We start from the raw sequence: 26,031 nt of genomic DNA, 5'->3' as shown, positions 1-26,031 counted from the left end.
CTGACACCCCAAACAAATCTTGCTTCTCCATTGGTCACAGCTCTGGCTCCAGCACAGAGCAAGCCGGTCTCTGGGTCTCCAGTGTCCAACTGCTCAGCTCACACACAACTCGCTCTGGCTCTTCTTCTCCTACTTAGCAGCTCAGTGAGAGAGCGGAGGTATCCCCCCCCCCCGTCTGTAGGGCCCCCCCATCACTTAGTTGCAGCTCTTGCAACCACTCTCATACTTTTGGAATGTGGATAAGGATACTTGAGTGGCCAGCAAAGGCCATTGCCTTCAAGGAAGCATGTTCAGCAACAGGGTCCTCTTTTAGATTCTCACCCTCACTGGGTACAGGACTCCTGAGGATTTGGAGGAACTCAGGACATCATCCAGACTGACCCCTCCCCCACAAGCCCACAACAGATTTGGAAATAGTGTTTTCTGGACGGCGGGACAGAGCAGGAAGGAACTGTCAGGAGTTCATGCCCGACTGGCATGTTCCCTCCCTCCTGGTCGATAGTTCGGGAGCTTCAAAAGATTTCTTCTGCCCAAACATCACAGCGACTTATGCCAACCGACACCGACACACTTAGGGATCCGCAGAATTTGCGCATCATGAGTGTGACAGACCTCAGCAACTCAGCATTTTGGCTAATCTACTTTATTTACATATAAACACACACGGAGCACTGCAACGTGGCTCCCTCTCTCTCTCTCTCTCTCTCTCTCTCTCTCATCAGACAGCAAAGAGAAAAAGAACAAAGGACAATAGTCCCACCTCACGGAACACAGTACAGTAACACAAACATCCTGTCTCCGTCACTTCCCACTCTATGGAGTCAAAACATACACCATCTTGTGATAGACAACAATCCCATGACTGCAATCATGGAGCAGGAATTCTAACAGGAACATCCCACACTGAAGCCAAGGACAGGCCTTTGGAGATGGCTACATCCCCCTCCATGGAAGGCTCTTCTTTCATAGGCTGTGAAACAAGTGCAGCTCTTTGGCTCAGATGTAAGGAAGTGCTGCCTTCTACTGGTCTCACCCCTGGCCCATCTGGACGTGTCAGAGTTCACTGGAGATCTCTTGGCCAGGTGTGCTCCCTGCTGCTGGTGCTGCTCTATGGGCAAGGGAGGGAGGGAGGGAGCGGAACCTGCCCCCCATGTCAGCTGCGTCCCATTGCTGACAGAGGGGGAGACTGTGGAGAGACAGGATGAGGTAACTAGGTAGGGATGTGGAATGAGAGAGGAGCAGCCATGTTGCAGTAGAAGCCCGAGTTCTGAGAACAAGGAGAAGGAAGGGGGGAGTTCTAGGGGGAAGACACAGACTGACAGTTTAAGCTCGGACTCAGAGGGAGGGCCACCAGAAATAGATCATCCCAAGACGTGTAGTAAGTGGAGCTTTAAATGTGGGAAGAGGAAGGGACAGAACTCAGACTCAGCAACGGCTAATTTGGAAGCAGTCACTGAGTGACTGAGCTCCAGAGTGATTTGTGTGTTTTGAGCAATAAACCTGAGTTAATTGCTGCCAGAGTTGTCTCGCTTCTTTGGGAGAGACTGAACCATCACACCCACTGGCACTGAGACTTGACTGGCTTAAGAAACAATTGTAATTAAGTACTACGTAGAAATTGCCTAAATGAATATGCATCACAGGTAAACAGAGCCTTTGTGTTTAGAGGCCATACCTCTAAAGACCAGGGGTGTAGGAAGAAAAACCTTTGCCCATCATGCACAGTGCTGGAGCAGCTTTCCGGGGTTTCAGCCAAGATGCCTTTCCAGCCTTGCCTGGAGGTGCCAAGATTAGAACCCAAGACCTTCTGTAATGCTCTGCCCACAGAGCTGGAGGCCAGAGGAAGCGCTGCAGGGACACCCAGAGAGCATCCAGCCTTCCAAAAATTATTCACAATTATGTCTCAGTATGTGAACACTCATTCATTCATTCATTTTGTTTTTTTATTACATTAATGTGCTATCTTTTCCTCCGAGGAGATCAAAGCAGTGTGCATGGTCCTCCTCCCCCCCCATTTTATTCTCACAACAACCCTGCAAGGGAGGTTAGGCTGAGAGAGGCAGTGACTGTTTTTTTAATTTCTATTGGTAATATTCCTAATAATAATAAAACACAAGACCACTGTTCATGTACGCAATCACAGCAGCAAGAATACTTGTAGCAAGAAGCTGGAAATGCGAAACAACACCAACAATAACAGATTGACAAGCACTTATGATAGAGTATCTCCAATTAGCAAAGCTGACCGGAAAAGTCAGGGGGGCCCCAAACCAGAAAGCATACGGAGAATGGAAAATATTCAAGGATTATATAAGATTATACTGTAAAAATAATATCATCCTAGCAGAAATGGAATGATACTTGTGTACAATAAATAAATGGAATAATCATCTTAGCGGAATGTATGAAAAAAGATATAAAACAAAACTGTGCGATAAAATCATGACAACAGAAAAAGCATAATGAGAACAATTGGAAGTTTCTTACAGAAAACTTTATTGGATAAGACATGATGTTGTATAAAAATTTGGTTCTTTCTTTATAATTTCTTTTTCTTTTTTATTCGCCTCCTTAAATTCTTTTACTTTTTTATACTTAACTCTGTTGTACTTACCTTCGTTGTATGATTGTATTTTAAAACAATAAAGATTTATTTAGAGAGGGGGAGGCAGTGACTGACCCCCAAAGGTCACACCTGGGGAGTTTTGTGGCCGAGAGGGGGAGATTTGAACCCTGGTCCCTCCCAGGTCCTAGACAGACGCACTAAGACCTGCCACACCACACCTGTTCGATTTGCGTTTGCCGCTCACGAAAATATCTTGACAATTCCCTTCCTGATCTCTTTGGTTTTGACGCTGTAGATGATGGGGTTGAGCAGCGGGGGAACAAAGAGGTAGACGTTGGACATCATGATGTGGACCATGGGAGGGGCGCCCTTCCCAAATCTGTGCAGGACGGAGACGGCGATGATGGGGACATAGAACGAGAGGACCGCGCAGATGTGCGAGACGCAGGTGCTGAGGGCCTTGCGCCGCTGCTCCCGGGACGCAATGCTCAAGACGGTCTTCAGGATCATGGCGTAGGACAGAACAATGAGGGTGGAGTCCAGGCCGTAGGTGAAGAGGACGGCGAAGAAGCCATAGATGTTGTTGACGGTGATGTCGACACATGCCAGGCGCATCATGTCCGGGTGGAGGCAGTAGGAGTGGGACAGGACATTGGACTTGCAAATGGGCAGGCGCTTGATGAGGAATGGGAAGGGGAAGAGCATGACGGTGCTCTTCAGGACGATGGCCAAGCCGATCCGGGCGATCCGGGGGTTGGTAAAGGTGGACGAGTACCGGAGAGGGTTGCAGATAGCGACGAAGCGGTCGAAGGACATGGCTAGCAGGATCCCCGACTCCATGAAGGAGAAGGAGTGGAGGAAGAACATCTGGGCCAGGCAAGCGTCAAAAAGGACGTCACTGAAGCCAAAGCAGAAGATGGCCAGCACCGTTGGGAGGGTGGAGAGGGAAACGCCCAAATCGTTGAAGGACAGCATGCACAGGAAGAAATACATGGGCTCGTGGAGCCGCCGGTCCCTCCTGATGATGGCAAGGATGGTGCAGTTGCCAGCGATGGAGGCAGCGTACAGCAAGCAGAAGGGGATGGCAATCCACAAGTGGAATTGCTCCAGGCCTGGGAAGCCGGTGAGGTGGAAGGTGACAGGCTGGAAGCGGGTGAGGTTGAGCTCTTCCATGCGCCCCTTCGCGGGCTTTGGATTTCCCTGGAGAGGAAACAAGAAGGACCAGGAGGCTTCTGGCCACGGGACAATGGAGAGGGAAGCACATTGCAGGAGAGGAGAGCGAGAGGAGAGGGGAGAGGGGAGAGGAGAGAGAGGGAAGACTCCATCAGTGAGCTGCTGAGAAGAAGGTCAAGTGGGAAACATTGGAGTAACTGCTGCAAGGGTCTAAAATATAAAGACAAGGGAAATCAAGAGAAAATCAGAGTGCAAATCCAAGGATCGATGGATGGATGGATGGAAGGAAGGAAGGAAGGAAGGAAGGAAGGCAGGCACACTGAGTGGTAGGGGTGGCACTGGGGGGATAGAGGGCATTGGAGCCACTGTGCAATCTCCCCCCAAAAAGCTCAACAACTGTGGGCGATCTCTCCGCCCCAGGCATCAGCAGGGTTTGCTACGCCGATGCTCCTCTGCTCCAAGTTTAGAGATGGGGCATGAAAATGACCAGAAGCTCTCACAGCAGATAAAGACAGTGTATTGAAAACCATAGACTAGGGTCAAAGAATCACAGAATTGTAGGGTCGGAAAGGTTCCCAAGAGTCACCTCACTCAACCCACTGCAATGTAGGAATCACAGCCAAAGCACTCATGAGGGATGGCCACCCAACCTCTGCTTTAGAACTTCCACCCAACGACAGTGTGGGATTTACATATAAATAGCGAAACAAGCTATAGCTCAGGGCCCCACTCTCTTCAGGGACCCCCAAAAAAATTAAAGAAAAAAACAACTGGATGTACATTTCCAAAATATAAGATAAAAATAAAATAAAATGAAACCTACATACAGCAACCGTGTTTTGTGTTGTGTAAGCTCCTCTGATGTAAGCAATGCCCCCCGCCTGCTAGCCTGCTCCCTCAAATATCAGTGGTTTGCTCCTTTCTATATATAGGGTGCCTAAATTCTGCATGGGCTGGTTGCAGGGCAAATGGCTTTAGATAACTATTATGTCCATAGATTACCATATAGCATATACGAGTATTGCAAAAGAACGATGTCAATCAACATTTGATGATCTCCTTCTACTGGTCCACAATATAAAGTGTCCTTTCATACTGGGACGCTGGTTTGACATCATCTGATAGGAAGTGCCTACAGAGGGTGGTGAATACAGCACAAGATATTATGGGCTGTCCCATGAATCCACTGGATGAAATAGCGGAAGAACATGGCCTCAGGAGAGTGAGGAAAATTCTCAGGGATGATTCACACCCTGGCCGACACTTTCTTGATCTCCTGCCCTGAGGCAGAAGATCTAGAAGCAGGATTAGTTGCACCAACAGGGTAAAGAACAGCTTCTATCCTGGGCTGCTAGGCTGCTGAATGGAAAGAGAACAACAGGGCAACTGACTTTTGGGTTTGGTGGGTGTGCGTCAGTAAACGAGGGGAATTAAGACTAAGAGAGCTGAGTGGGGGGTGCTCGTGTAATCTCACTGTATGCAAGTTGTACAAGTGACAATAAAGTATTTCAATATTTCAATCTCAAAATTCAACACAAAAAACAGTGACTATTTGTTGTTGACAAAGGACAGCTGGACATAGAAAGGGCCCCATTACCTTCAGGAGCTGAGGGCCTCATCAAACCTAAATCCAGCTCTGGTCCATGACCTACTCAGAGGTCCATTCCACTGTAGAGAGGCTCTTACTATCAGAGTGCTCTCTCTGTGTGTGAGAGGGGGGCAGGACCCCATTAGCCAAAGTAGCACAACACTGGCCTCCACAGGCCACTGGCCAAGCACAGCATAAGATGTTTAGGACTTGACCGTAAAGCTGAACCATATTGCCAGAGCATTTCCCAGTGGTTTTCATGCCAAAAAGGTAGACGTGGAACTGAAGAGGGCTGCTAGCGCTTGTGAACCTGGAAACCTGCATTTTTCTGTCCATCAGCCAGGAGGTGGCAGTAGATGGCAGGCGGTTGAAGACAAATCCAGCCACATCCACAGATCTGCTTTTTCTTAAAAGTGGATTTAGTGGGAGGGAATAGGCAAGTCTGGGTGCTGGTGGACAGGTGGGGGTGGGGGTGCCACTACAGCTCAGTGGCGAGGGTTTTGAGCAGAGCAGAGGTTGCACGGCCATCAAGCATGGATGCTTTAGCTGAGATTCCTGCATCCCAGTGGGTCAGACTAAATGACCCTTGGTGTCCCTTCCAACCCTACTGTTCTATGATCCTATCACCATTGCCAGAGAAGAGTTGATTACTGATCTGTCGTAGATCATTCTAGCCACAGGTCAGGAGAAGCAAACAACTAAATGATATACAATGAGTTGAAGAAAATGTTCCAATTAACATTTGTAAAAAAAAAAGCCTGAAACATTCTTGTTAGGGATTGTAGGAAAAGACCTGCCAAGGAAATTGAAAAACATCTTCATGTATGCGACAATGGCGGCAAGAATCTTAATAGCACAAGGATGGAAGAAGAAATCCCGACCAAAGAACTGTGGCAGGAGAAACTGATGGACTATGTGGAATTGGCGAAATTGACTCATAAACCACGTGATAAGGACAACTGTGACTTTAAAGAAGAATGGGAACCTTTTACAAAGTACAGTGGTACCTCGGGTTAAGTACTTAATTTGTTCCGGAGATCCGTTCTTAACCTGAAACTGTTCTTAACCTGAAGCACCACTTTAGCTAATGGGGCCTCCTGCTGCCGCCGCGCCACCGGAGCACAATTTATGTTCTCATCCTGAAGCAAAGTTCTTAACCCGAGGTACCATTTCTGGGTTAGCAGAGTCTGTAACCTGAAGCGTATGTAACCTGAGGTACTACTGTACTTAAAGAAACAATAAAATGAACTGGGCTCCTTGGCAGGTTTTGAATAAACATACACAAACTTTTTATTGGTAATATATAGATAGATAAATTAAGGATCTTTACAATTTTAGAATATGCAGAGAATAACATGTGCTGAAAAACCAGAGAGAGGAGCTGAGGGAAGTCCGGGGGGTGGGTTTTTCTTTTTTGAGGAGGGGGGAGAGGAAAATGGGGGGGGAGGGGAAAATGGGGGGGGATGAGGATGATGTGTTTTTGATAAATTACTATGTTGAAATTCCTAATAAAAAATGTTCCCCCCCCAAAAAAAAGGAGAAGGAAACAACTCACCTTCCTACTGTTCCCTACAGATCAGGAAGGAGAAAATGATTATTCCACCCTCAGGAGGCAGCTGAGGGGTTTGGTTTGGAATTGATAATAATATTAGGGCAATGAACTTCAGGCAGCTGCTTGCAGATGATAAGTGTAGAACCCAGCGACACCCCCCCACCCTCCTAACAGCTGGAGAAGAAATTCTAGAACGGTAGAATTTCAGAGTTGGAAGGGAAGCAAAAGTCATATAGAACCCTGCAATGCAGGACTCACAGCTGATTGAGGACTGCCATCCCCCCCCCATCCCTTCAAGGCACAAATTGTCCAAAGGCTAAGACAGTGTCTCTCAGCATCTGTGGGGGCCCCATAAAGGTGCCCAGTCAGTCACACCCACATTTCTGGGTTGGGGGGCGGCTCATCCTGATCTGCACAGTAGCCTTGGTTGGGAGGGAGGAGGGGAAAAGGCACCGCCTGTTTCTGAATCCTCAGCCTCATGTGGAGGGGGCTCCAGAGGACATCTAGTCCTACCCCCTGCAATGCATGAATCTCCTACCCACAGCGGTCTCTGGGTGGGCTTGAACCACCAACCTTCTGGTTAACACCCAGGATCTCTGACCCATTGTGCCACATAGGACTTTCCCTCCACAGCCCAGAGGGGAGCCCACCCCACGGCTTGAGAAGCAGCAGAGCTTGGGTCGGCCAGAGCTCAGGGAGAGCAAAGGCAGGAGGTGGCCTTCTCTTGGCTCTTGGAGGTGAGAGACGTGGGGTTTTTTTGGGGGGGCACAGCTAAATCTGCAAGAGCAGCTTAACTGAAGCTCCCTTCCAAGGGTGAAACCCACCAGCTGCCTCCAGATGCTGAGCAGAGATGAGCTGAGGGACTGGACAGCTAGCAACCATCTTTGGAAGAGATCATTTGGGCAGATGCCTCTTCTTTACCCAGCATAGTAGGGATGGATAGCCATCCAGCTTCTGCTTAAAAACCTCCAAGGAAGGAGAGCACACCCCTTCTGGTTCTCAGAAAGTCCTTCCTGATATGTAGGAATAATGAAGGACAATGGGAGGTTGAATGCAGGTGAGCTGTGCAGAAGCACGCTGGCAGGCATGCTCCAAGCAGGCTGCCGACTAGCTATGCAGAGGCTCCTTTTATTAACAGAAGTCAAGAATTGGAAACAGTAGTGAAACCACCCTGAACATGACGTATCTCCATCTAAGAACATTTCCAGTGTTGTCAAATACATGTGTCAGCAGGTGTTTCCCTAAAACGTTTCCCCCGATACTTGATTACATCTGTGTCCCTGGTCATGCTCCAGCCAAGCGTTAAGTCTAGTAACCAAATCTGTGAGAGGACAAACGGTCAGGGGGGAAACCCTGTTTGCTAGCCAAGAGGCTAGAGTTCAGGGCGAGTAGCCACGAGGCTCCTTGGCACGCTGTGGCATGCCGGGTGCGAGGTGTGCCTCAGCACAGGTGGAGCGTCACTCCCACACGGATGTTAAGTCAGATCCTTCTTTCTTGTCATTTGAATCCCTGGCGACAACATGGGCCTGGCCAGACCCATTGTGGCAGAGGAGGAACTCAACTGCAGGTCTGGTGGTGGTGGGTTCCTCATTCCTTCATTGCGGGAGTTGGGCTAGATGACCCTTGGGCTCCCTTCCAACTCTACAATTCTCGGATCCTATCCTTCAGCACCCGCTCCCTTACCTGGAAGGCTGAGCACCCCCACTCCGCCTTTGCCGGGAGAGTCTCTGCTGCCTGTCTTGAGCCTTTCCTTCTTTGTCTGCGGCAGGAGAGACCAAAGGGGCAGCTGTGAGGAAGCTCTTATGCACAGGCTCACCTGGCGGTGCTCCAGGGGCTCTGGGGCTGCTGCTGCTGCTGCCCCACATGGGACCACCCTGGAGCCCAGAGTTTAGAGGGTGCTAAGAATAAGCTTGCAGGATTCTTTTTAAAACAACAACAGGACCTATGGGCAAGGATCTCTAGCCCCAGTGCTGCAGAGTTTTCTTTGATGCAGGTGGATGAGAAATGACGCCTGATCCAAAGCTTAGAAATGCGGGGGTGGCAATTCTCACATTCCGTTTCCATGCATAGATCCACGTTTGTGCACCCAGTCAAAGGAGTCTGGTCTGCTTTGTCGTCCTCGTCGTCATCACCGTCAAATGTCAGGTTCTGCACTTTGGCAGAAAGAACCAGATGCACAAATACAGGATGCGGGAAAACTGGCCTACTCCCAGGATGTTTCTGAGCACAATTAATTTTTTTAAAAAATAATATTTTATTGCATTTTAACAGTAAAAAAGTTATTAGACAATATATAAAAGAAAAAACACAAGAAGAATACAAAAACACAAAAATACAAAAATGCAAACATTTAACATAGAACAAAAAGTAAAAGGAAAAAACAAAAATCCCTCTTTTTTAGTTTCTCGTCTTTGATTAACTTATTTTCCTGACTTCCTCACGCCTCCCTTTTTTGTATTCCATTTAACGATTGGTTCAGCAAGTTCATATCCTGTTAATTTATCCTTCATTATTTTTCCTCACATATTATAGCTTCAAATTTTCATGAAATGTCAATCCATTCTTACATATTCTTATACCTTATTACTAGAACCCCTTCATTTTATTTCAATGTCATTAACATTCAAAAACTTTACAGTGTTTCTGTAAATAAATGTTAAATTTCTTCCAATCTTCTTCCACCAACTCTTCTCCCTGGTCTCAGATTCTGCCAGTCATTTCCGCCATTTCCATGTAGTCCATTACTTGCATCTGCCATTCTTCCAAGGTGGGTAGGTCTTGTGTCTTCCAATGCTTTGCGATGAGTATTCTTGCTGCTGCTGTAGCGTACCTGAGCACAATTCAAAGTGTTGGTGCTGACCCTTAAAGCCCTAAACGGCCTCGGTCCAGTATACCTGAAGGAGCGTCTCCACCCCCACCATTCTACCCGGACACTGAGGTCCAGTGCTGAGGGCCTTCTGGCGGTTCCTCACTGTGAGAAGCCAAGTTACAGGGAACCAGGCAGAGGGCCTTCTCGTTGGTGGCACCAGCCCTGTGGAACACCCTCCCACCAGATGTCAAAGAGAACAACTACTTTTAGAAGACATCTGAAGGCAGACCTGTTTAGGGAAGCTTTTAATGTTTGATGCATTACTGTATTTTAATATTTTATTGAAAGCTGCCCAGAGTGGCTGGGGAAACCCAGCCAGATGGGCAGGGTATAAATAATAAATTATTATTATTATTATTATTATTATTATTATTATTATTATTATCATCATTATCATTATTGCAGTACATGTGAAAAGGATCCAGGAGTCTTGGTGGAGCACAAGCTCAACATGAGTCAACAGTGTGATGCAGCAGCAAAAAAAGCTAATACTATTCCAATCTGCTTCCACAGAAGTCTAGTGTCCAGATCCAGGGAAGTCATAGTCCTGCTCTCTTCTGCCTTGGTCAGACCACACCTGGAACACTGCGTCCACTTCTGGACACCACAATTTAAGAAGGCTGTGGACCAGCTGGAAGGTGTGCAGAGGAGGGCAACCAAGACGATCGAGGGTCTGGGAACCAAGACTAAGGAGGAGCAGTTGAAAGAGCTGGGGGGTTTTAAGCAGAGGTTGGATTCTTTAGCTGTGAATCTACCATTCTACAGTTCTGTGAGAGAGCCCTTGGCACACCCAGGAGCTTCTTGCACATGCGCGAGAGGCACATTGCCTTGTGTCACGGCCATCGTGATCACCCAGGAGGAGGGTGAGGTGCAGATGTTGCCAGATATCCGCCCGCAAGGGAGTCTTTATCTTTGAAACGGCCTGCTTGGTTCTCTCCCTGCTGCCCCACCCCAAGTGGAACATGGGGGTGGGGGGAAGTGGGGGTTATTGGTTTGCACGTGTTTTTCTCGTTTCTATCATGCACTTCGTGTTTGTATGTTGTGAACTTCCCTGAGTTGGGTGGGTGAAGGGCAGTATAGAAATTTCATAAGTAATAAAGATAATAAAGAATGTTCCGTATTTGCTGCTCTTCCTTGTGGTCTTCTCTGGGGCCATGGGAGAGGAAATCAAGGCCCCCACCCCACAAGATCTCTTTGTCCTGCAAAAGGGCAACAGGTGCCCAGCCTTTCCACCCACAGCCAGCTGCTCAGTTACTCTGCACACGCTCAGGGGAACTCTAGCTCTCAGTCCTTTGGATAGGAGACTCTAGCAATGAATTATGGTTTGCACAACAGACACGCAGCATTTCACAAAGTTGTTCACATGTCATGCCCAGTGAGGATTTGTGGGGGGCAAGAGAATGCAGTCATGTCACTGAGGAGGAGGGTGCATGGCTGGGAGACCCCCAGAGACCTGGTCCTCGTGGATGAATATAAATTCATTTGATACATTTATATCCCAGCTTTCTCTCCAAGCAGCTCAAGCTGGTGTAGATGCTCCTCCTCCTCACAACAACAGCCCTGTGATGTAGATGAGGCTGGAAGGCAATGGCTGTGCCCCCACCCCACCCCAGCTGAGAACACATCCAGGGAGCTTCGTGGTTAAGAAGAAGAAGAAGAAGAGTTTGGATTTGACATCCCGCTTTATCACTACCCGAAGGAGTCTCAAAGCAGCTAACATTCCCCTTTCCCTTCCTCCCCCACAACAAACACCCTGTGAGGTGAGTGGGGCTGAGAGACTTCAGAGAAGTGTGATTGGCCCAAGGTCACCCAGCAGCTGCATGTGGAGGAGCGGAGATGTGAACCCGGTTCCCCAGATTACGAGACTACTGCTCTTAACCGCTACACCACACTGGCTCTCATGGTTAAGTGGGGATTCAAACCCAGCTCTTAGTCCAGTATACCTGAAGGAGCATCTCCACCCCCATCGTTCTGCCCGGACACTGAGGTCCAGCTCCGAGGGCCTTCTGGCAGTTCCCTCACTGCAAGAAGCCAATTACAGGGAACCAGGCAGAGGGCCTTCTCGGTAGTGGCGCCCTCCCTGTGGAACGCCCTCCCATCAGATGTCAAAGAGATAAACAACTACCAGACTTTTAGAAGACATCTGAAGGCAGCCCTGTTTAGGGAAGCTTTTAATGTTTAATAGGTTATTGTATTTTAGTGTTCTGTTGGAATCCACCCAGAGTGGCAGCCGGATGGGCGGGGTATAAATAATAAATTATTATTATTATTATTATAGGGTCCGACACCCTAATCACTACACCACTCTGTCTCTCAATGACTCTCTTTGCATAGTCTTCATCACACGCCAGGACTGGACCTCACAGCACAACAAATAGATCCTGGGGCTTCCTGGAGGGGCATTCCCGCCCCCCCCCAAGGACGCTGCAAAGGGCTGGAAAACACACAGAGACCCCAGAAGGAGAACTCGGCCGCCTGATGGGGGCAGCTCAACTTGGCCAGGCTGCAGCTCTCTCCCCAACATATGTCCTTACACCTCAGCTCCCTGGAGGTGGGACCTGCCATTCAGGAACACCATGGAATTGTGTTGACTGTGCAGTGCGGGACTTTGGGATTAAAGCGGGGGGGGGGGGGCTTCAAAGTACACTGGCTTATATTCCATCAAGCCCCCTTGTGCAACCAGACTGGGGGGGGGGGAGGTTCTTGCAAGCAGCCAATAAGGCAAGCCCCCTCTCCAACCCTCTGGGGGCAGCATCTGATGGAACCTCCGCGTCCAAAGGCAGTCCGCCTATATTCCTGGGTTTGGTGACTGAGAGAGCAGGCTCTGACGTCCTGCAAGGGTCACCTCTCCCGTCCTCCCACCCCCACCCCATAAAGCCCCCCCCCCCACAAAGACACACGGGAGGCGGCTCATCTTGCAGGGAGTGACGTTTATTAGCTAGTGGCCCCGCGTGGGGGGGTGGGGGGTCTGGCAGGGGGTTTCCCCGCGAGGGAAGGCGCTGGCGGTGCTGGTGGCGTGGGCGACCGGGCGGCCGCGAGGCAGCTGGCCCTGGTCGAGGGTCGCTCAGTGGTAGTGGCGGCTCAGGGCGTGCGAGACCACGTTGCCCAGCTTCTGGAAGGCGGCGTGGGCGGTCGGGGTGAAGTCCTTCCCGAAGTGGGAGGCCAGGACGATCAGGAGCATGTTGATCAAGAGCTGGAAGAGAAGAGAGGCGCTCGGTGGAGACCGCGAAGGGGGAGGGAGCCGGGCGTGGGGGGGGGGCAAAGGGTCGGGATCCGGGCGGGGCGCCCCCATCTGCCCCCCACCATTCCTCAGAGGCTGCCACCACGGTGCCACGCGTGGATTTCGCCAGGCAGGCTCTGCCACGGGGTTTGGAAAGGGCGGTGGGTGCTGGAGAGGGGGGTCCCGAAGCCCAGGTGGCTCCAGGCTTGAGCAGGGCTGAGTCACAACCAGCCCCCCCCCCATGGAACTTTAGATTTCTTTCTTTCTTTCTTTTCCAAATTCAACACCCATATTCATTTTCTAACATAAACCCATTACATCATTAACTAAATTAAAGTGTACCTAATTACTCTAAACTTCTTTTTGCTGTGTACAAATACGACACAGTTAGAAATTTTAGGTTAAAGCTTTCATATTATAAATAATATTTCAAATTCCCCTATGCCCCCCCTTCCCCTTCACCCATGTGTGATCTCAATTTTTTATTTTTATTTTCACTTCTTCCGTCTTGTTGTGTTGTTATAATTTAATCATTATTCAATTGATTCTTTCTTATTTCCTGGCTTATCCCTGCATGTATTACATGTTATCTATAATATTCTAGTTCCACAACCATATTTTTTCATGTATTCCTTCACTCCCTCCCACTCTTTAATTAGTCTCTGATTTGAATGGCCTCTAACGATTGCCGTCAATTTTGCCATTTCCACAAACTCACAGAGTTTACTTTGCCATTCTAATAATGATGGCATTTTCTCCCCCTTGCAGTTCTTTGCAATCAGTATCCTGGCCGCTGCTGTTGCATAAAGGAATACATTTTTTTCTTATCTCTGGGAATGTCTTTTGATATTAGGCCTAACAAAAAAAGCCTCTGGCTTTTTGGTAAACGAAATCTTGAATAATTTTTTCAGCTCCACATCTACCTCGTTCCAAAATTTCCTTACAGTTTTACATCCCCACCATGTATGATAAAAGGTTCCCACCTCCCTCTTACATCTCCAGCATAACACCCATAGAACTTTAGAATTGTAGAGGGCCATCTAGTCCAACCCCCCTCCCGCCCCCCAAAATGCAGGAATTGCTACTAAAGAAGTCCTGGCAGATAGCCCTCCAACCCTCTGCTAAAAGACCTCCTGTGAACGATAGAATCATTGGATTGCAGAGTTGGAACTCTGCTCTGTGGCTCCACATTTTGCAGCCAGTTTGCAAAGGAAAAGACAGTTCAGAAAAGTTTTGTAGACAAAGACAACTTCCCTCCCAACTCCGCAGTTCTATGATTCTCCTCGCTGCTCTGCTGAATGTTAAGGAGTGGCCTGAGGGCCTCCGGCTTCTTGGCCAGGAAATAAGTGGTCTGGATGGGTCCTTATCTCCTCACCCACATGCCTCCTGCTCCCTTCTTCTGGTCTCCACAGAGGGGAACTCAGGCACCCTCTTCCCTGCCACCCACCCCGTGCGGAGACGCCACTCTGGGCAGCCCTTTTGGGGAGATGGGGGCCTCACCTTGAAGTTCTCGGGGTCCACGTGGAGCTTGTTGCAGTGCAGCTCGCTCAGCTTGGCAAAGGCGGACTTGACGTTATCGAGGTTCTTGATGGCTTCTCCGAAGGAGGCCATGACCACCTTGCCGTGCGCCTTGACCCTGGGGTTGCCCATGATGGCGGCAGGGCTGGAGAGGTTGCCAAAGTGAGCAAAGAGCCTCTGGCACCAGGGGTAGACCACCAGCAAGCTGGAAAGAAGGAGGGAGAACAAGAGAGAGAGAGAGAGAGAGGGGTCATCTTGGCTGAGGAACACACGCCTGCCCTGTCCCAAGCGGGAGAGTGGAGGGGTGCAGGTTTACCTGCCAAGGGCTTCGGCCCCAATCACGGCCACGTCGCTTTTGTTCCAGATCTGGGTGATGATCTCCCTCTCTTTTTCGGTCCATTGCACCATGGTGGCTGGCTGAGGGTTGGGTACTTTGCTCGGCTGTTGGGCAAAACCTTCTGGGCGAAGCTGAAGCCTCTTCCATGGCTGGAGCCTTTTATACCCTGGGCCAAAGCTGCGGCTCCTCCTCCTCGTGTGGGCGGGGCCATCCTTGGCCAGAGGTTGGGTGGTCTGGCTCAGTGGGGCCGAGCCAGAGCAGGGTGGCAGCCAGCCCTGGGGTGGGGCTACATAGGCCAGGCAGGAGGCCCCAGATAGCTGCTGTCTCTCTCTCCCGCTCCCTCTCTCCCTCTGCCTCTGAGAGTTGGAATATTCGGGACGGAGATGAAGAAAGTCCTTTGCACAACACAGAGTTAAACTGCAGAACTCCCTCCCGCAAGAGGCAGCCACCAACCTGGATGGCTTTGATAGAGGCCTGGGCAAGATTCAGGCTATCAGTGGCTCCTAGCCACGATGGCTCTGCTCTGACTGCACAAAGGGCATCTTGCTGGCCCCTGTGAGAAGAGGGTCCTGGACCAGATGGATCCAGCAAGCTCTTCTTAGTTCTTACAGGAGGCCTCCCATGGTCTCTTTGTGGGGTGAGGTTCATCCCAGCCCTTGGGAGTCTCGGAGGTCAGGGCTGAGGGCTGGCACCACTGGGAGAGGTTGCCTCCAACTTGACCTCTCCAGGTCGTCTAGTCCAACCCCTGTTCTGGGCAAAGCAGGGGGGTGTCAGCAGTGGAGAGATTGGGGTTGTGCTGTTGGGGCTACAGACCCTTCCTCCTCTTTAATCAGAGACTATCTACCGTACGTCTTATCTACCTAACACAAGGACATCAGAAGAGGCTGCTGGATCAGGCCAATGGGCCGCCTAGTCCAGCATCCTGTTCTCACAGGCAGATGCCTCTCTTGGGACCTGAGAACCAGAGCAACCCCCTCCCCTCCTGCCAGCAGCTGGTCTTCAGAAGCATTGCTACCTCTTCTTGTGGAGGCAGCACACAGCCATCCCAGATCACAGCCATGGGCAGCTCTCTCCTCCGCTATGAATTTGCCCAATCCTCTTTCAAAGCCACCCAGGCTGGTGGCCACCACTGCCTCCTGTGGGCAGGAGTTCCACAGATTAACTCTGTGTCTTGTGAAGGAGTCCTTTCTTTCGCCTGTCTGGAATCTTCCAACCCTCAGCTTCACTGGAGGCCCCTGAGTTCTGGCGTTGGGAGAGATGGACAAAGGCTTTCCTCTCTCCCCTTTCCCAAGGCCATGCAGAACTGCGCAAACTCCTTGCCCGCCTTGCCTCTGAGCTAGAAAACCCCAGACTAGAAAACTTGTTGATTAGAAGATTAGTATGAGACTGTATGGGAAAAACACGGAATAATAGATACAACTTTGCTTAAAATGTATATAGGAAGTGCAGTGTAAGAGATGGAAGTCAATCAATGAAATTTTATTATTTGTAGAATAAATTTGGAAGAAATTCTTCCAATTCTTCTTCTTCTCCTTATGTTTTCTTTTTCTTTCTTTCTTTTTCTTCCTTTATTTCTTTTTGTTCTTTTTTTATATGTGTGTGCTTATCTGAAATATACATGTATGTATGTATTTGCAGTATTTTGCTTGTATTTTGTAATAATTATGTTAAATAAAATTTAATAAAAAAGAAAAAAAGAAAAAACCCAAACGCTGCAAGCCTTCCTCATAGGGGAGTCACCTCACCCCCTCGATCCATTTTGGGGGACCCTTTTCTGAACCTTTTGCACCTGCATCTACCTGCCTGGGGCTCCCAGGTGTTGGGGGTGAGGGGCCACATCGGGGCAGCCTGTTCACCCCCCCCCTTCCAGCCCTGCTCTGGGACTTCTGCTGGAAACAGAGGGATACCCTTACATTGGAAGTGTAAAGACAGTGGAGGGACATTTTTCCATATGTGGTGGTACTGTAAAATAACCAAAAGTTTTGGGGAAATGATTTATAATGAAATGAAAAAATGTTTAAGATAACATTTGTTAAAAGATGAGAACCTTTCTTGCTAGGCATTACAGGCCAAGACTTGCCAAAAGAGCAGAAGAGGTTATTTGTGTATGTGAAAACCGTGACTAGAATATCACTAGCCCAAAGATGGAAAGATGACAGGGTACCCACGAAAGAAGAATGGCAAGAAAAACTCATGGAATGTGCTGAAATGGCAAAGTGGAACTGGAAAACTTAAGAGACTTTAAAAAGGACTGGGAACCGTTTATGTCGTACATACAGAAACCTTGTAAAGACGTGGACTCACTAGCAGGGTTTGAGTGAACACTTGCAATTAACAAACATAGAAATTAAGACGTAATAACTGGAAAATAGCAAAGTGCAAGAGGTAATTTGAAAATAAGTATGGTACAAAAATGTTAAGGATATAACAATATTTAATTTAAAGAGTGCAATAGGAAAAAACAAGTGAGGGAAGTAAACACCTAAAGTACCAGAAGAGGAATTTGGGGGAAGTTGATGGAATATTTTGGGGGCTGGGAGAAGACTATCCTCTTGATAACCCCCTCCCCAGCGCCCCCTCCCCTACCAAAACCATGATTCAGAAAAGCAGAGTGCACAGCCCACTCTGGAAGATAAGGACCCAATGAAGTTCAAAACTGCAACAATCAAATACACATCTATTCAAAACCCAGCGAAAACTATCCAGTTTAATTAATGCAACAAAGCGGATGGGTTTGATCCAGTGGTGACAGCTTTTCAAAGTCGGATAGGCAAGGACCCCTCCCCACCCAGCTCCCCATGGCTGCCTGCCCAGCCCATCTCCCTGGCAGCTGGCCTCCCTGGGCCGCCTCATGTGCGCGAGGAAGATAATGGCTCTGCCCTCCTGCGAGCTGAGGGTGCGAGAGGGGAGATACCGCCCTGCAGATTGTGGGGACTTTGGGCGTTCGGTCAACAGGGACTCAGATAAGCGGAGAGAGCGCTCCCGGCTTGGGTCCTCTTTTCAGGCCTCACTTTGGGTTCCCCATCATGAGCACCTGGTTGGCCATGGCGAGAACAGAATGGGCTAGGTGAGCCATTGATCCAGCAATGCTTTTCCAATGCTCTTATGGAACCTCCAAGTCTACAGACAGTCTATCTCGATTCCTCATGAGTATTTGGTCTCTGTGTGAACAGGTGCTGGACTGGATGAGCCGCCGTTGGCCTGATCTAGCAGGCTCTCATGATCTCATGGTAGCCCCCAGTCTCTCCAGCTAGGTATGAGCCAGCAGTCTCCATCTCCTGGGGTGGGCCTGGATGGGCAGCTCACTGCTAAAAAATGTTGCTGCTTCAGCTATGGCTCTCTGAGACCCCCACCAGCACTTGGCATTTAAAGCAGTTGTTGTTGCTTAGTCATTTAGTCGTGTCCGACTCTTTGTGACCCCATGGACCAGAGCACGCCAGGCACTCCTGTCTTCCACTGCCTCCCGCAGTTTGGTCAAACTCATGCTGGTAGCTTCGAAAACACTGTCCCACCATCTCGTCCTCTGCCGTCCCCTTCTCCTTGTGCCCTCCATCTTTCCCAACATCAGGGTCTTCTCCAGGGAGTCTTCTCTTCTCATGAGGTGGCCAAAGTATTGGAGCCTCAGCTTCAGGATCTGTCCTTCCAGTGAGCACTCAGGGCTGATTTCCTTCAGAATGGATATGTTTGTTCTTCTTGCAGTCCATGGGACTCTCAAGAGTCTCCTCCAGCACCATATTCAAAAGCATCAATTCTTCGGCGATCAGCCTTCTTTATGGTCCAGCTCTCACTTCCATACATCACTGCTGGGAAAACCATGGCTTTAACTATACGGGCCTTTGTTGGCAAGGTGATGTCTCTGCTTTTTAAGATGCTGTCCAGGTTTGTCATTGCTTTTCTCCCAAGAAGCAGTAGCATGCCACTTTCAACAGCCGTGGCTTCCCAGCCACCACCACAAACTCTTGGGAACTGTAGTTTGTTAAGGGTGCTGAGAGTTCCCCCTCCCAGGGCTACAGTTCCCAGAGCCCCCTGTCAAGAGGGCTCGATGGTTAAACCACTCTGAGTACTGTAGCTCTGGGAGGGGAATGGGGGGGGGGGTCCTATCCTCTCAGCACCCAGTATAAACTTTAGTTCCCTGGATACTTTGGGGGGTGGGGTGCCATGACTGCTCAAAGTGCTGTGATAGTGTGGCACACATACAGTTCAGATGGGTCTTGAATGGAACCAGCAAATATCACAGCAGAGTCGCCGCGTTATAGTGGTCAGTGTCAGACTATGACCTAGGAAAGGCCAGGGTTGGAATCCCACGCTCAGCCATGAATCTGGGGGCCAGCCACCGCCTCTCAGCTTAGCCTGCCTCGCGGGGTTGTTGAGGGGATTAAATGAGGTGCTGGGAGAACCCCCTTGCGCATCACCTGGAGCTCCCTGGAGGAAAATCTGGGCTATAAATGCAGTAATAGAAAATGGAGGTCTTAAGGCAGAGGTCATGTGACCACCTGCTGGGGTTTCCTTATCTGTGATTCCTGCCTTGCAAGGGGGTTGGAATAGATGACCCTTGGGGTCCCGTCCAATTCTACAATGCTACGGTTCTGAATAAATATTCATAATAAAGATCTGGGCAAGAGGTATTGTTTTTTTTCCCCCCACATTTTTTTTGTGGTATATTTTATTTTTTATTTTTAAGTATGGAGGCTCAAGTATAAGATGTAGATTCCGATTTAAGCATTACAAATAAAATAAAAATAACCGGGGAGGGGTGGGTTTAAAAAATTTTCTGCATTCCATAGAAATCAAAACAAGAGAAGGGATTTGGGGGCGGGGGAGAGAGAAAGCACCTCACTGTCCCCATTAAGAAAGAACACCTTGCAGCCATCACCAACTCAGCAAAATTCCTCGCAGCTCAAAAAGTCGGTGGGTGGGTGGGAGAGAGTTTACTTCAGCCTTCTGCACCCCCCCTCCTGCACAGCCCCCCACCCCCAAACATACATGGAACAATTTCTTTTCCAGTTTTTCGTTTTCCTCTTTCACACACCACAGTATATAATAAAGTTTTTTTGTTGTTTGTTTTGTTTTACATTTTTTACACCAATGTAACAAAAGATGAAAAGAAAAAAGCAGAGGGAGGGGAGGGGAAGGAAGGAAGGAAGGAGGGAGGGGAAGGGGGGTAAGACTAACAGAATGGCCTGGTGATTTTATGCATATAGATGTTGGGGTGGGGGCCAGGGGAAAAAAAAACAGGGCAACAAAATAAACACCACCCCCTCTCGTGGATCTTTTTCTCTCTACAGAAATGCGCTCCGCAAAATCTCGAGAATTAAAAAAAATATGGTGCAAATTAAGCCAAGAGAGAGAGAGACTGATGAAAGTTTATACAGCTTTATTCATCCGGGGTGGGGTTAGGGAGGGGGTGGGACATGTACGTGGGCATGATGTGATGGAGACGCAGACAGAAAAAATAGTGGCAGGCGGGTGGTGGGGGAGAGGAGAAAGGGAGAGGGGGGAAAGTTCTCTAAGAAAAAGGAATCTAATGAGAGCATGGCATGTCTCGTTAGCATCGTCAACGGAGCGGGTTTTCTTTGTTTTCGTTTTAGTTTTGCTGCTTCTTCTTCAAAGCCTCCACCAGGTCGATCTTCAGAGCTTCTTGCTTTGATTTGTCCGCAAAAGTCTGCACAGACCTCAGTCCATTGACAATGTCCTTCGTTTTCCCAAAATAAATCTCATTCAGTGTACTTCTGATTTTATTCTCCATGTCCTCTACCAAGCGCCCAATGTTGGCTATGTGTGGAGAGGAGTCGCTCACAGTCTCGTCTTTTTCCATCTGTCTGGTGAGGCTGCCCCCAAGGTTCATAGTGCCAGAGCCGGTTTTGTTCGTCTGCAGCCAGAGCATCACTGTGGAGGTCAGCTTGTAATGGGCAGTGCGGCCACTGGATTTCTCCTGAACTTCCACCACATGGATGGAATCCCAGCACCCCTTGATCTTCTTTGATCCATCGCCAGCTTTCTTAATTAGAATCACGCCAGCAAATCCGTGATCCAGATCCCAGAGGTAGACGGAGGAAACGCCCCCTTCGAAATACAAGTCTCTGTACTGGTCAAAGGCGCAAGAGGTATTGTTGGGCTTTTCCATTTTCCATTTTCCTTTGTCAGGACACTGACAAACTGGAACGTGTCCTGAGGAGGGCAACCAAAATGGTCAAAGGCCTGGAAACGATGCCTTATGAGGAACGGCTAAGGGAGCTGGGCATGTTTAGCCTGGAGAAGAGGAGGTTAAGGGGTGATATGATAGCCATGTTCAAATATATAAAAGGATGTCACATAGAGGAGGGAGGAAGGTTGTTTTCTGCTGCTCCAGAGAAGCGGACACGGAGCAATGGATCCAAACTACAAGAAAAAAGATTCCACCTAAACATTAGGAAGAACTTCCTGACAGTAAGAGCTGTTTGACAGTGGAATTTGCTGCCAAGGAGTGTGGTGGAGTCTCCTTCTTTGGAGGTCTTTAAGCAGAGGCTTGACAACCATATGTCAGGAGTGCTCTGATGGTGTTTCCTGCTTGGCAGGGGGTTGGACTCGATGGCCCTTGTGGTCTCTTCCAACTCTATGATTCTATGATTCTATGACCTTGCAGAGAATAAGAATGGTTTCAGGTTGGTCTTCCTGTGCTGATCATGTATGTGTTTGGTTGGTACACTTATGAACATTTAACATATATCTAAGACCTAAAAATTCCTATCATGGTATATAGACCAAGAGGAGTATTTGGGTCCTTTTCCATCTGGGTTCAGATCTGGATGGGGGACTGAAAGAACCTTGCTGGGTGAGCTGGTATTGGGAGTGTTGGTTCTGCAGGGCCTCTCAGCAGCATACCATATGACTGACCAGAAATGGCTTGCCAGGTGGGCAGAGGCACTGCCACAACCTCTGGTCGCCAAGAAAGGATGGCTGGCAACAATGACCCTGCAGGCCTCTCTGCTGCACCTGTTGAGCTGCTGCCTGGCGTACTGAGACCGCTTTGCTGCTGGGATGGTGCGTTCTTCCAAGGCTGACATTCCTGCACTTCCCGTCTCAGGGGGCTGGGCTGGGCTGGGCTGGATGACCCTTGGGGTTCCTTCCAACTGCCATTCTACTGTTCTTTTTTTTTTAATATATCTCTATTAATTTAAAATAAATACACTTATGAAAAACAGACGTACATACAAGTAAACAAACATACAATCAATCAAACAAACAAATAACAGAAAAATCAAACAAACCACCACACTATAAGACACAAGAAAATTAATATAATTATCATCATATGTACTCGTGGTATTGAACACAATTATAAAATTTACAGAAAAGAAATTTAAAACTGACTTCCAATTAATCTCACTGTACTTTATCTATCCATTCCTTTATACCACACAGTTACATATTTCTTATATAATTTCTTTTTACCTCCCTACAAACTTATATTTATACAATACAAGGATCAGTCTAACTGTGCCAAGATGTTTCCTTTTATTCCATAGTTTTCTAAATATTCTTTAAAGATTCTCCGATCCTTATAGACTTCTTCTTTTGGTTGGACTCTTACTCTTCCTGTCCCTTTTGCTAGCTGCAGACATTCTACCAGTAGGATGTGCCAATCTTCCGTTTTGGGTATTGTTGTGTTTTTCCAATTTCTTGCTATGTACTAAAATTCTGGCCGCCCATTCTGTGGTTCTATATGTTAAAGCCTAGACCAGGTCAGGCCAGACTGGTGCCCAGCAGACAAGGCTGCAGCCAGCATGACCGATGGTCAGAGGCGATGGCCGAACTCCACCACCCTTCTTCCTCTCAATCCACTTTTGTGACTCTTCCCTTCCCTGGTCCTGGCAATGGACTGACCGGGTGGACTTCTGCCTGCAGCTTCCCCTTTCCTTGGCCTTGGAGACTGGGCTGAGCCACTGCTTTCTTGAAGGTTCCTGGGTGCGCCCTGCCGTGGCACAGGCCTGCTCCTCCCGGCCCTGGCCCTATCTGGGCGAAGCAGCTGAAGGCAGCCACCCACACCCAGAGCCCTGGGAGACCTGATAGGACGCCCTCTCCACCCTCGCTGGGGGCAGAGATAACAGGGGGGAGGAGGAAAGGCGCTCAGGGTGGTGCATCGCAGCAGCTGTGGGGCTGGGAGCATCCAGAGCCAAAATCATGGTCTCTCTTCAGAAAGGTGTTGCAGGAATTTATGTATAGGTTGGGGGGTTGCCCCTCCAGCAGATATCATGCACATGCAGCCCACTACCAAAATCAGCCCCATCACTTTTGTGACTTGGCCCACAAAACACTTCATCACCGTTTCTTCCTATCTATTCAAAGGGCCTCTGCTGCACAATGCCAAATGTAAGAATTCACTGATCAATGTATCTATGTACTGGCTCACTGGGATGCAGGTGGCGCTGTGGGTTAAACTACAGAGCCTAGGACATGCCAATCAGAAAGTCGGCGGTTCGAATCCCCACAACGGGGTGAGCTCCCATTGCTCGGTCCCTGCTCTTGCCAACCTAGCAGTTCAAAAACACGTCAAAGTGCAAGTAGATAAATAGGTACCGCTCCGGTGGGAAGGTAAACGGCGTTTCTATGCGTTGCTCTGGTTTGCCAGAAGCGACTTAGCCATGCTGGCCACGTGACCTGGAAGCTGTACGCCGGCTCCCTCGGCCAATAAAGTGAGATGAGTGCTGCAACCCCAGAGTTGGCCATGACTGTACCTAATGGTCAGGGGTCCCTTTACTTTTACCTTTACTGGCTCATTGGGAAAACTTCGGAATTCATATAGACATGTGAGCTCAGCTACTCAGCAGCCCCTCTGCCCCAGCGATAATCCCTGGCATTCTGGTACCTGAGTGCCAGACAGGTAGCCATTCCAGAAATAACAAACCCAGATGAAGACAAAAGGGTGGGATGAACCGGGCTGGGAAACAGGGAAATGTAAATATCTCTTTTGTTACACTCCATGGGTGTTTGGTGGAGGGCAAGGGGAACCATGGGGCAGGGTCCAGGATGCTCAGATTACTGCCACCAGACCTCCCCTTTCATGATGTAACTGTGATGTATGAGTGATGTAGTTTGGGGGGGGGGGTGTAACATGGGGATTAGCAGCTAATAAAAGTTTGGGAGTTCTTTTTTCGGGGCTTCCATCTTGTTCCACCTTGTGGCAGGTGGGAGTCCTGTCGCCACAGTCTTCAGTCAAAACTCTTTTCTTCTGCTATTCCTGGCGGGTGTCCTTGTTTTTTGTCCAAGGGAGCCCGCAGGTTTCTCCGTTAACAAAGGGAAGCCCGGGGTGGTCTGGAGGATATCGCAGAGTTGGAAAAGAGTTAGGACATATTTCCATTCCACCTTTAGAACAGTTTTGTGGATTGTTGTATGTCACATGTCTGTTTACTTTACTTCCGTTGTACAGTGCTACCTCGGGTTACAGATGCTTCAGGTTACAGCCTCCATTAAGCCAGAAATAGTACCTTGGGTTAAGAACTTTGCTTCAGGATGAGAACAGAAATTGCATGGCGCAGCAGCAGCGGGAGGCCCCATTAGCTGAAGTGGTGCTTCAGGTTAAGAACAGTTTCAGGTTAAGAACGGACCTCCGGAACGAATAAAGTTCTTAACCTGAGGTACCACTGTATATTGCTTTTGCTATGCTGCTGTTTGCTTGGACACGAAGGGAAGCAGACATGTTTTTTCCTCTGTCCTGCTGCTGAATAAAATGCTGTAAATATGCTTACATATGTCTCTATCTGCCACTTCCATTGTGAAGATTTATCCACTCTGATGATTAGAGGGTGCTCAGTCTCTAAAGGCTTCTGAGGCTTGAGTCGCTGATTGATGCTGTTACGAGAACCAGAGTTTGCCCGGCTGCCGGCCGGTGGCTGGAGCCAGCTGGGGGCCTGCCAATTGCCCCCATCTCCCTGGACACATCCCAACACCGAAAAGGGCAGCCCAAACGATCCAAGGAGATGGAGTGACTCCCCTCTTAAGAATAGTTGCAGCCTTTGGGACTTTTTTCATTTAGGGACAAGGCGAGGAAGATGATGGAAGTTTATAAAATGATGCACAGCATGGAAGAAGTGAATCAGGGAATTGCAGAGCTGAAAGGGACACCCAGGGCCATCTAGTCCAACCCCCTGCAGTGCAGGAATCTCAACTAAAGCATCCACGGCAGACAGTGTGGGAATGTTCAGGGATGCAGGAGAGGATATATTGTCTGATTATATCCTTATCCAACTTGTGTTAACAAGTTCCCCAATTTCAGCAGAGTAAAACATTCCCCTTTATTTTAAGTTTGCAACGGCAGCGTTTGCTCAGGCTCGCTTAAGCCTCTATAATAACTATTCTGGTAATTTCCCCTTATTCCCTCATAAAATACAAGAGACGACACAGTCTTTTACAAAAGTATAAAAAGAGTTTACTCACATTCTGTTCACAATCAGATCCCAGAAGGCAGACTTAAGCTTAATGAAGTAACATGCATTTGGACTCTATCTTATAAGAAGACAAAACAAAAAATTCCTTCCAGTAGCACCTTAAAGACCAACTAAGTTAGTTCTAGGTATGAGCTTTCGTGTGCACATCTGTATCTCAAGAAGTGTGCATGCACACGAAAGCTCATACCTAGAACTAACTTAGTTGGTCTTTAAGGTGCTACTGGAAGGAATTTTTTGTTTTGACTATGGCAGACCAACACGGCTACCTATCTGTTATATGAAGACAGTCCCTTTGTCCTCTCTTGGCTGGAAGCCAAGAGTGTATCTTTCACTCAGTAGATGTTGCTTCTTTGATGCATGTGGTGAAAGAGAGAAGGAAGAGAAGAGAGATGGCTGCCCTGCCCTGTGCTTTTATCATTACCTGCACAGGTGAGGCCACACCCAACTCTAATCACATGTAGAGGAAGTCTGTCCCAGCCCAGAAGGGAAACAGGAAGTTTTACCTGCTGGCTGGACAAACATCCCTCCCCATGTGTAAACATGTTCACTCTAGGAATGTTGTACTTGACTGCTCTTGTGTTTCACATCCCACAGACAGGAGTGCCAGCTTAGTCCCTCCACCATCGCTGGCTGGGGCTGTGAGTGCCCTGCAGCGTGCATAGCCCTGACATTGAAATTTGTGGGTGCTCAGCCCATTCAAGGGGGATTTTTGAGTGCTTGGGCACCCAGGGTCCCAGGGAGTTGGCACCTAGGATGGCAGGACCCCATCCAACCTCCAATGTAG

At 48.7% G+C, this 26,031-nt stretch overlaps 2 protein-coding genes, 1 long non-coding RNA gene and 1 pseudogene across 4 annotated transcripts in view; 1 reads left to right on the top strand and 3 right to left on the bottom strand.

The window, feature by feature from the left end:
• The window catches only part of LOC309341326, a 223,062-nt gene that overhangs the window by 147,111 nt on the left and 49,920 nt on the right, over nucleotides 1-26,031 (top strand). The window lies entirely within an intron of this gene.
• On the bottom strand, nucleotides 2,724-3,762 carry LOC309341188 (olfactory receptor 51I1-like). Its single transcript, XM_081860710.1, has one exon. The coding sequence runs from the start codon at nucleotides 3,737-3,739 to the stop codon at nucleotides 2,807-2,809; it is 933 nt and encodes a 310-aa protein (XP_081716836.1). The 5' UTR covers nucleotides 3,740-3,762; the 3' UTR covers nucleotides 2,724-2,806.
• On the bottom strand, nucleotides 12,662-14,975 carry LOC309341274 (hemoglobin subunit beta-2-like). Its single transcript, XM_081860857.1, has 3 exons — nucleotides 14,803-14,975; nucleotides 14,469-14,691; nucleotides 12,662-12,941 (listed from the first exon to the last, which is right to left on the bottom strand). Exons 1-3 carry the CDS (start codon nucleotides 14,892-14,894, stop codon nucleotides 12,813-12,815), a joined length of 444 nt encoding a protein of 147 aa, XP_081716983.1. The 5' UTR covers nucleotides 14,895-14,975; the 3' UTR covers nucleotides 12,662-12,812.
• Nucleotides 19,532-20,947, bottom strand: LOC309340584 (F-actin-capping protein subunit beta pseudogene; annotated as a pseudogene). The gene has a single exon. The product of its transcript is annotated as an F-actin-capping protein subunit beta pseudogene (transcript).

This window comes from Podarcis erhardii (genome assembly GCF_964252035.2).
Source record: "Podarcis erhardii genome assembly, chromosome: 4".
Taxonomy (NCBI): domain Eukaryota; kingdom Metazoa; phylum Chordata; class Lepidosauria; order Squamata; family Lacertidae; genus Podarcis; species Podarcis erhardii.
Note: the sequence above shows the minus strand (reverse complement) of the source record. Positions and strands in the feature narration are given on the sequence as shown.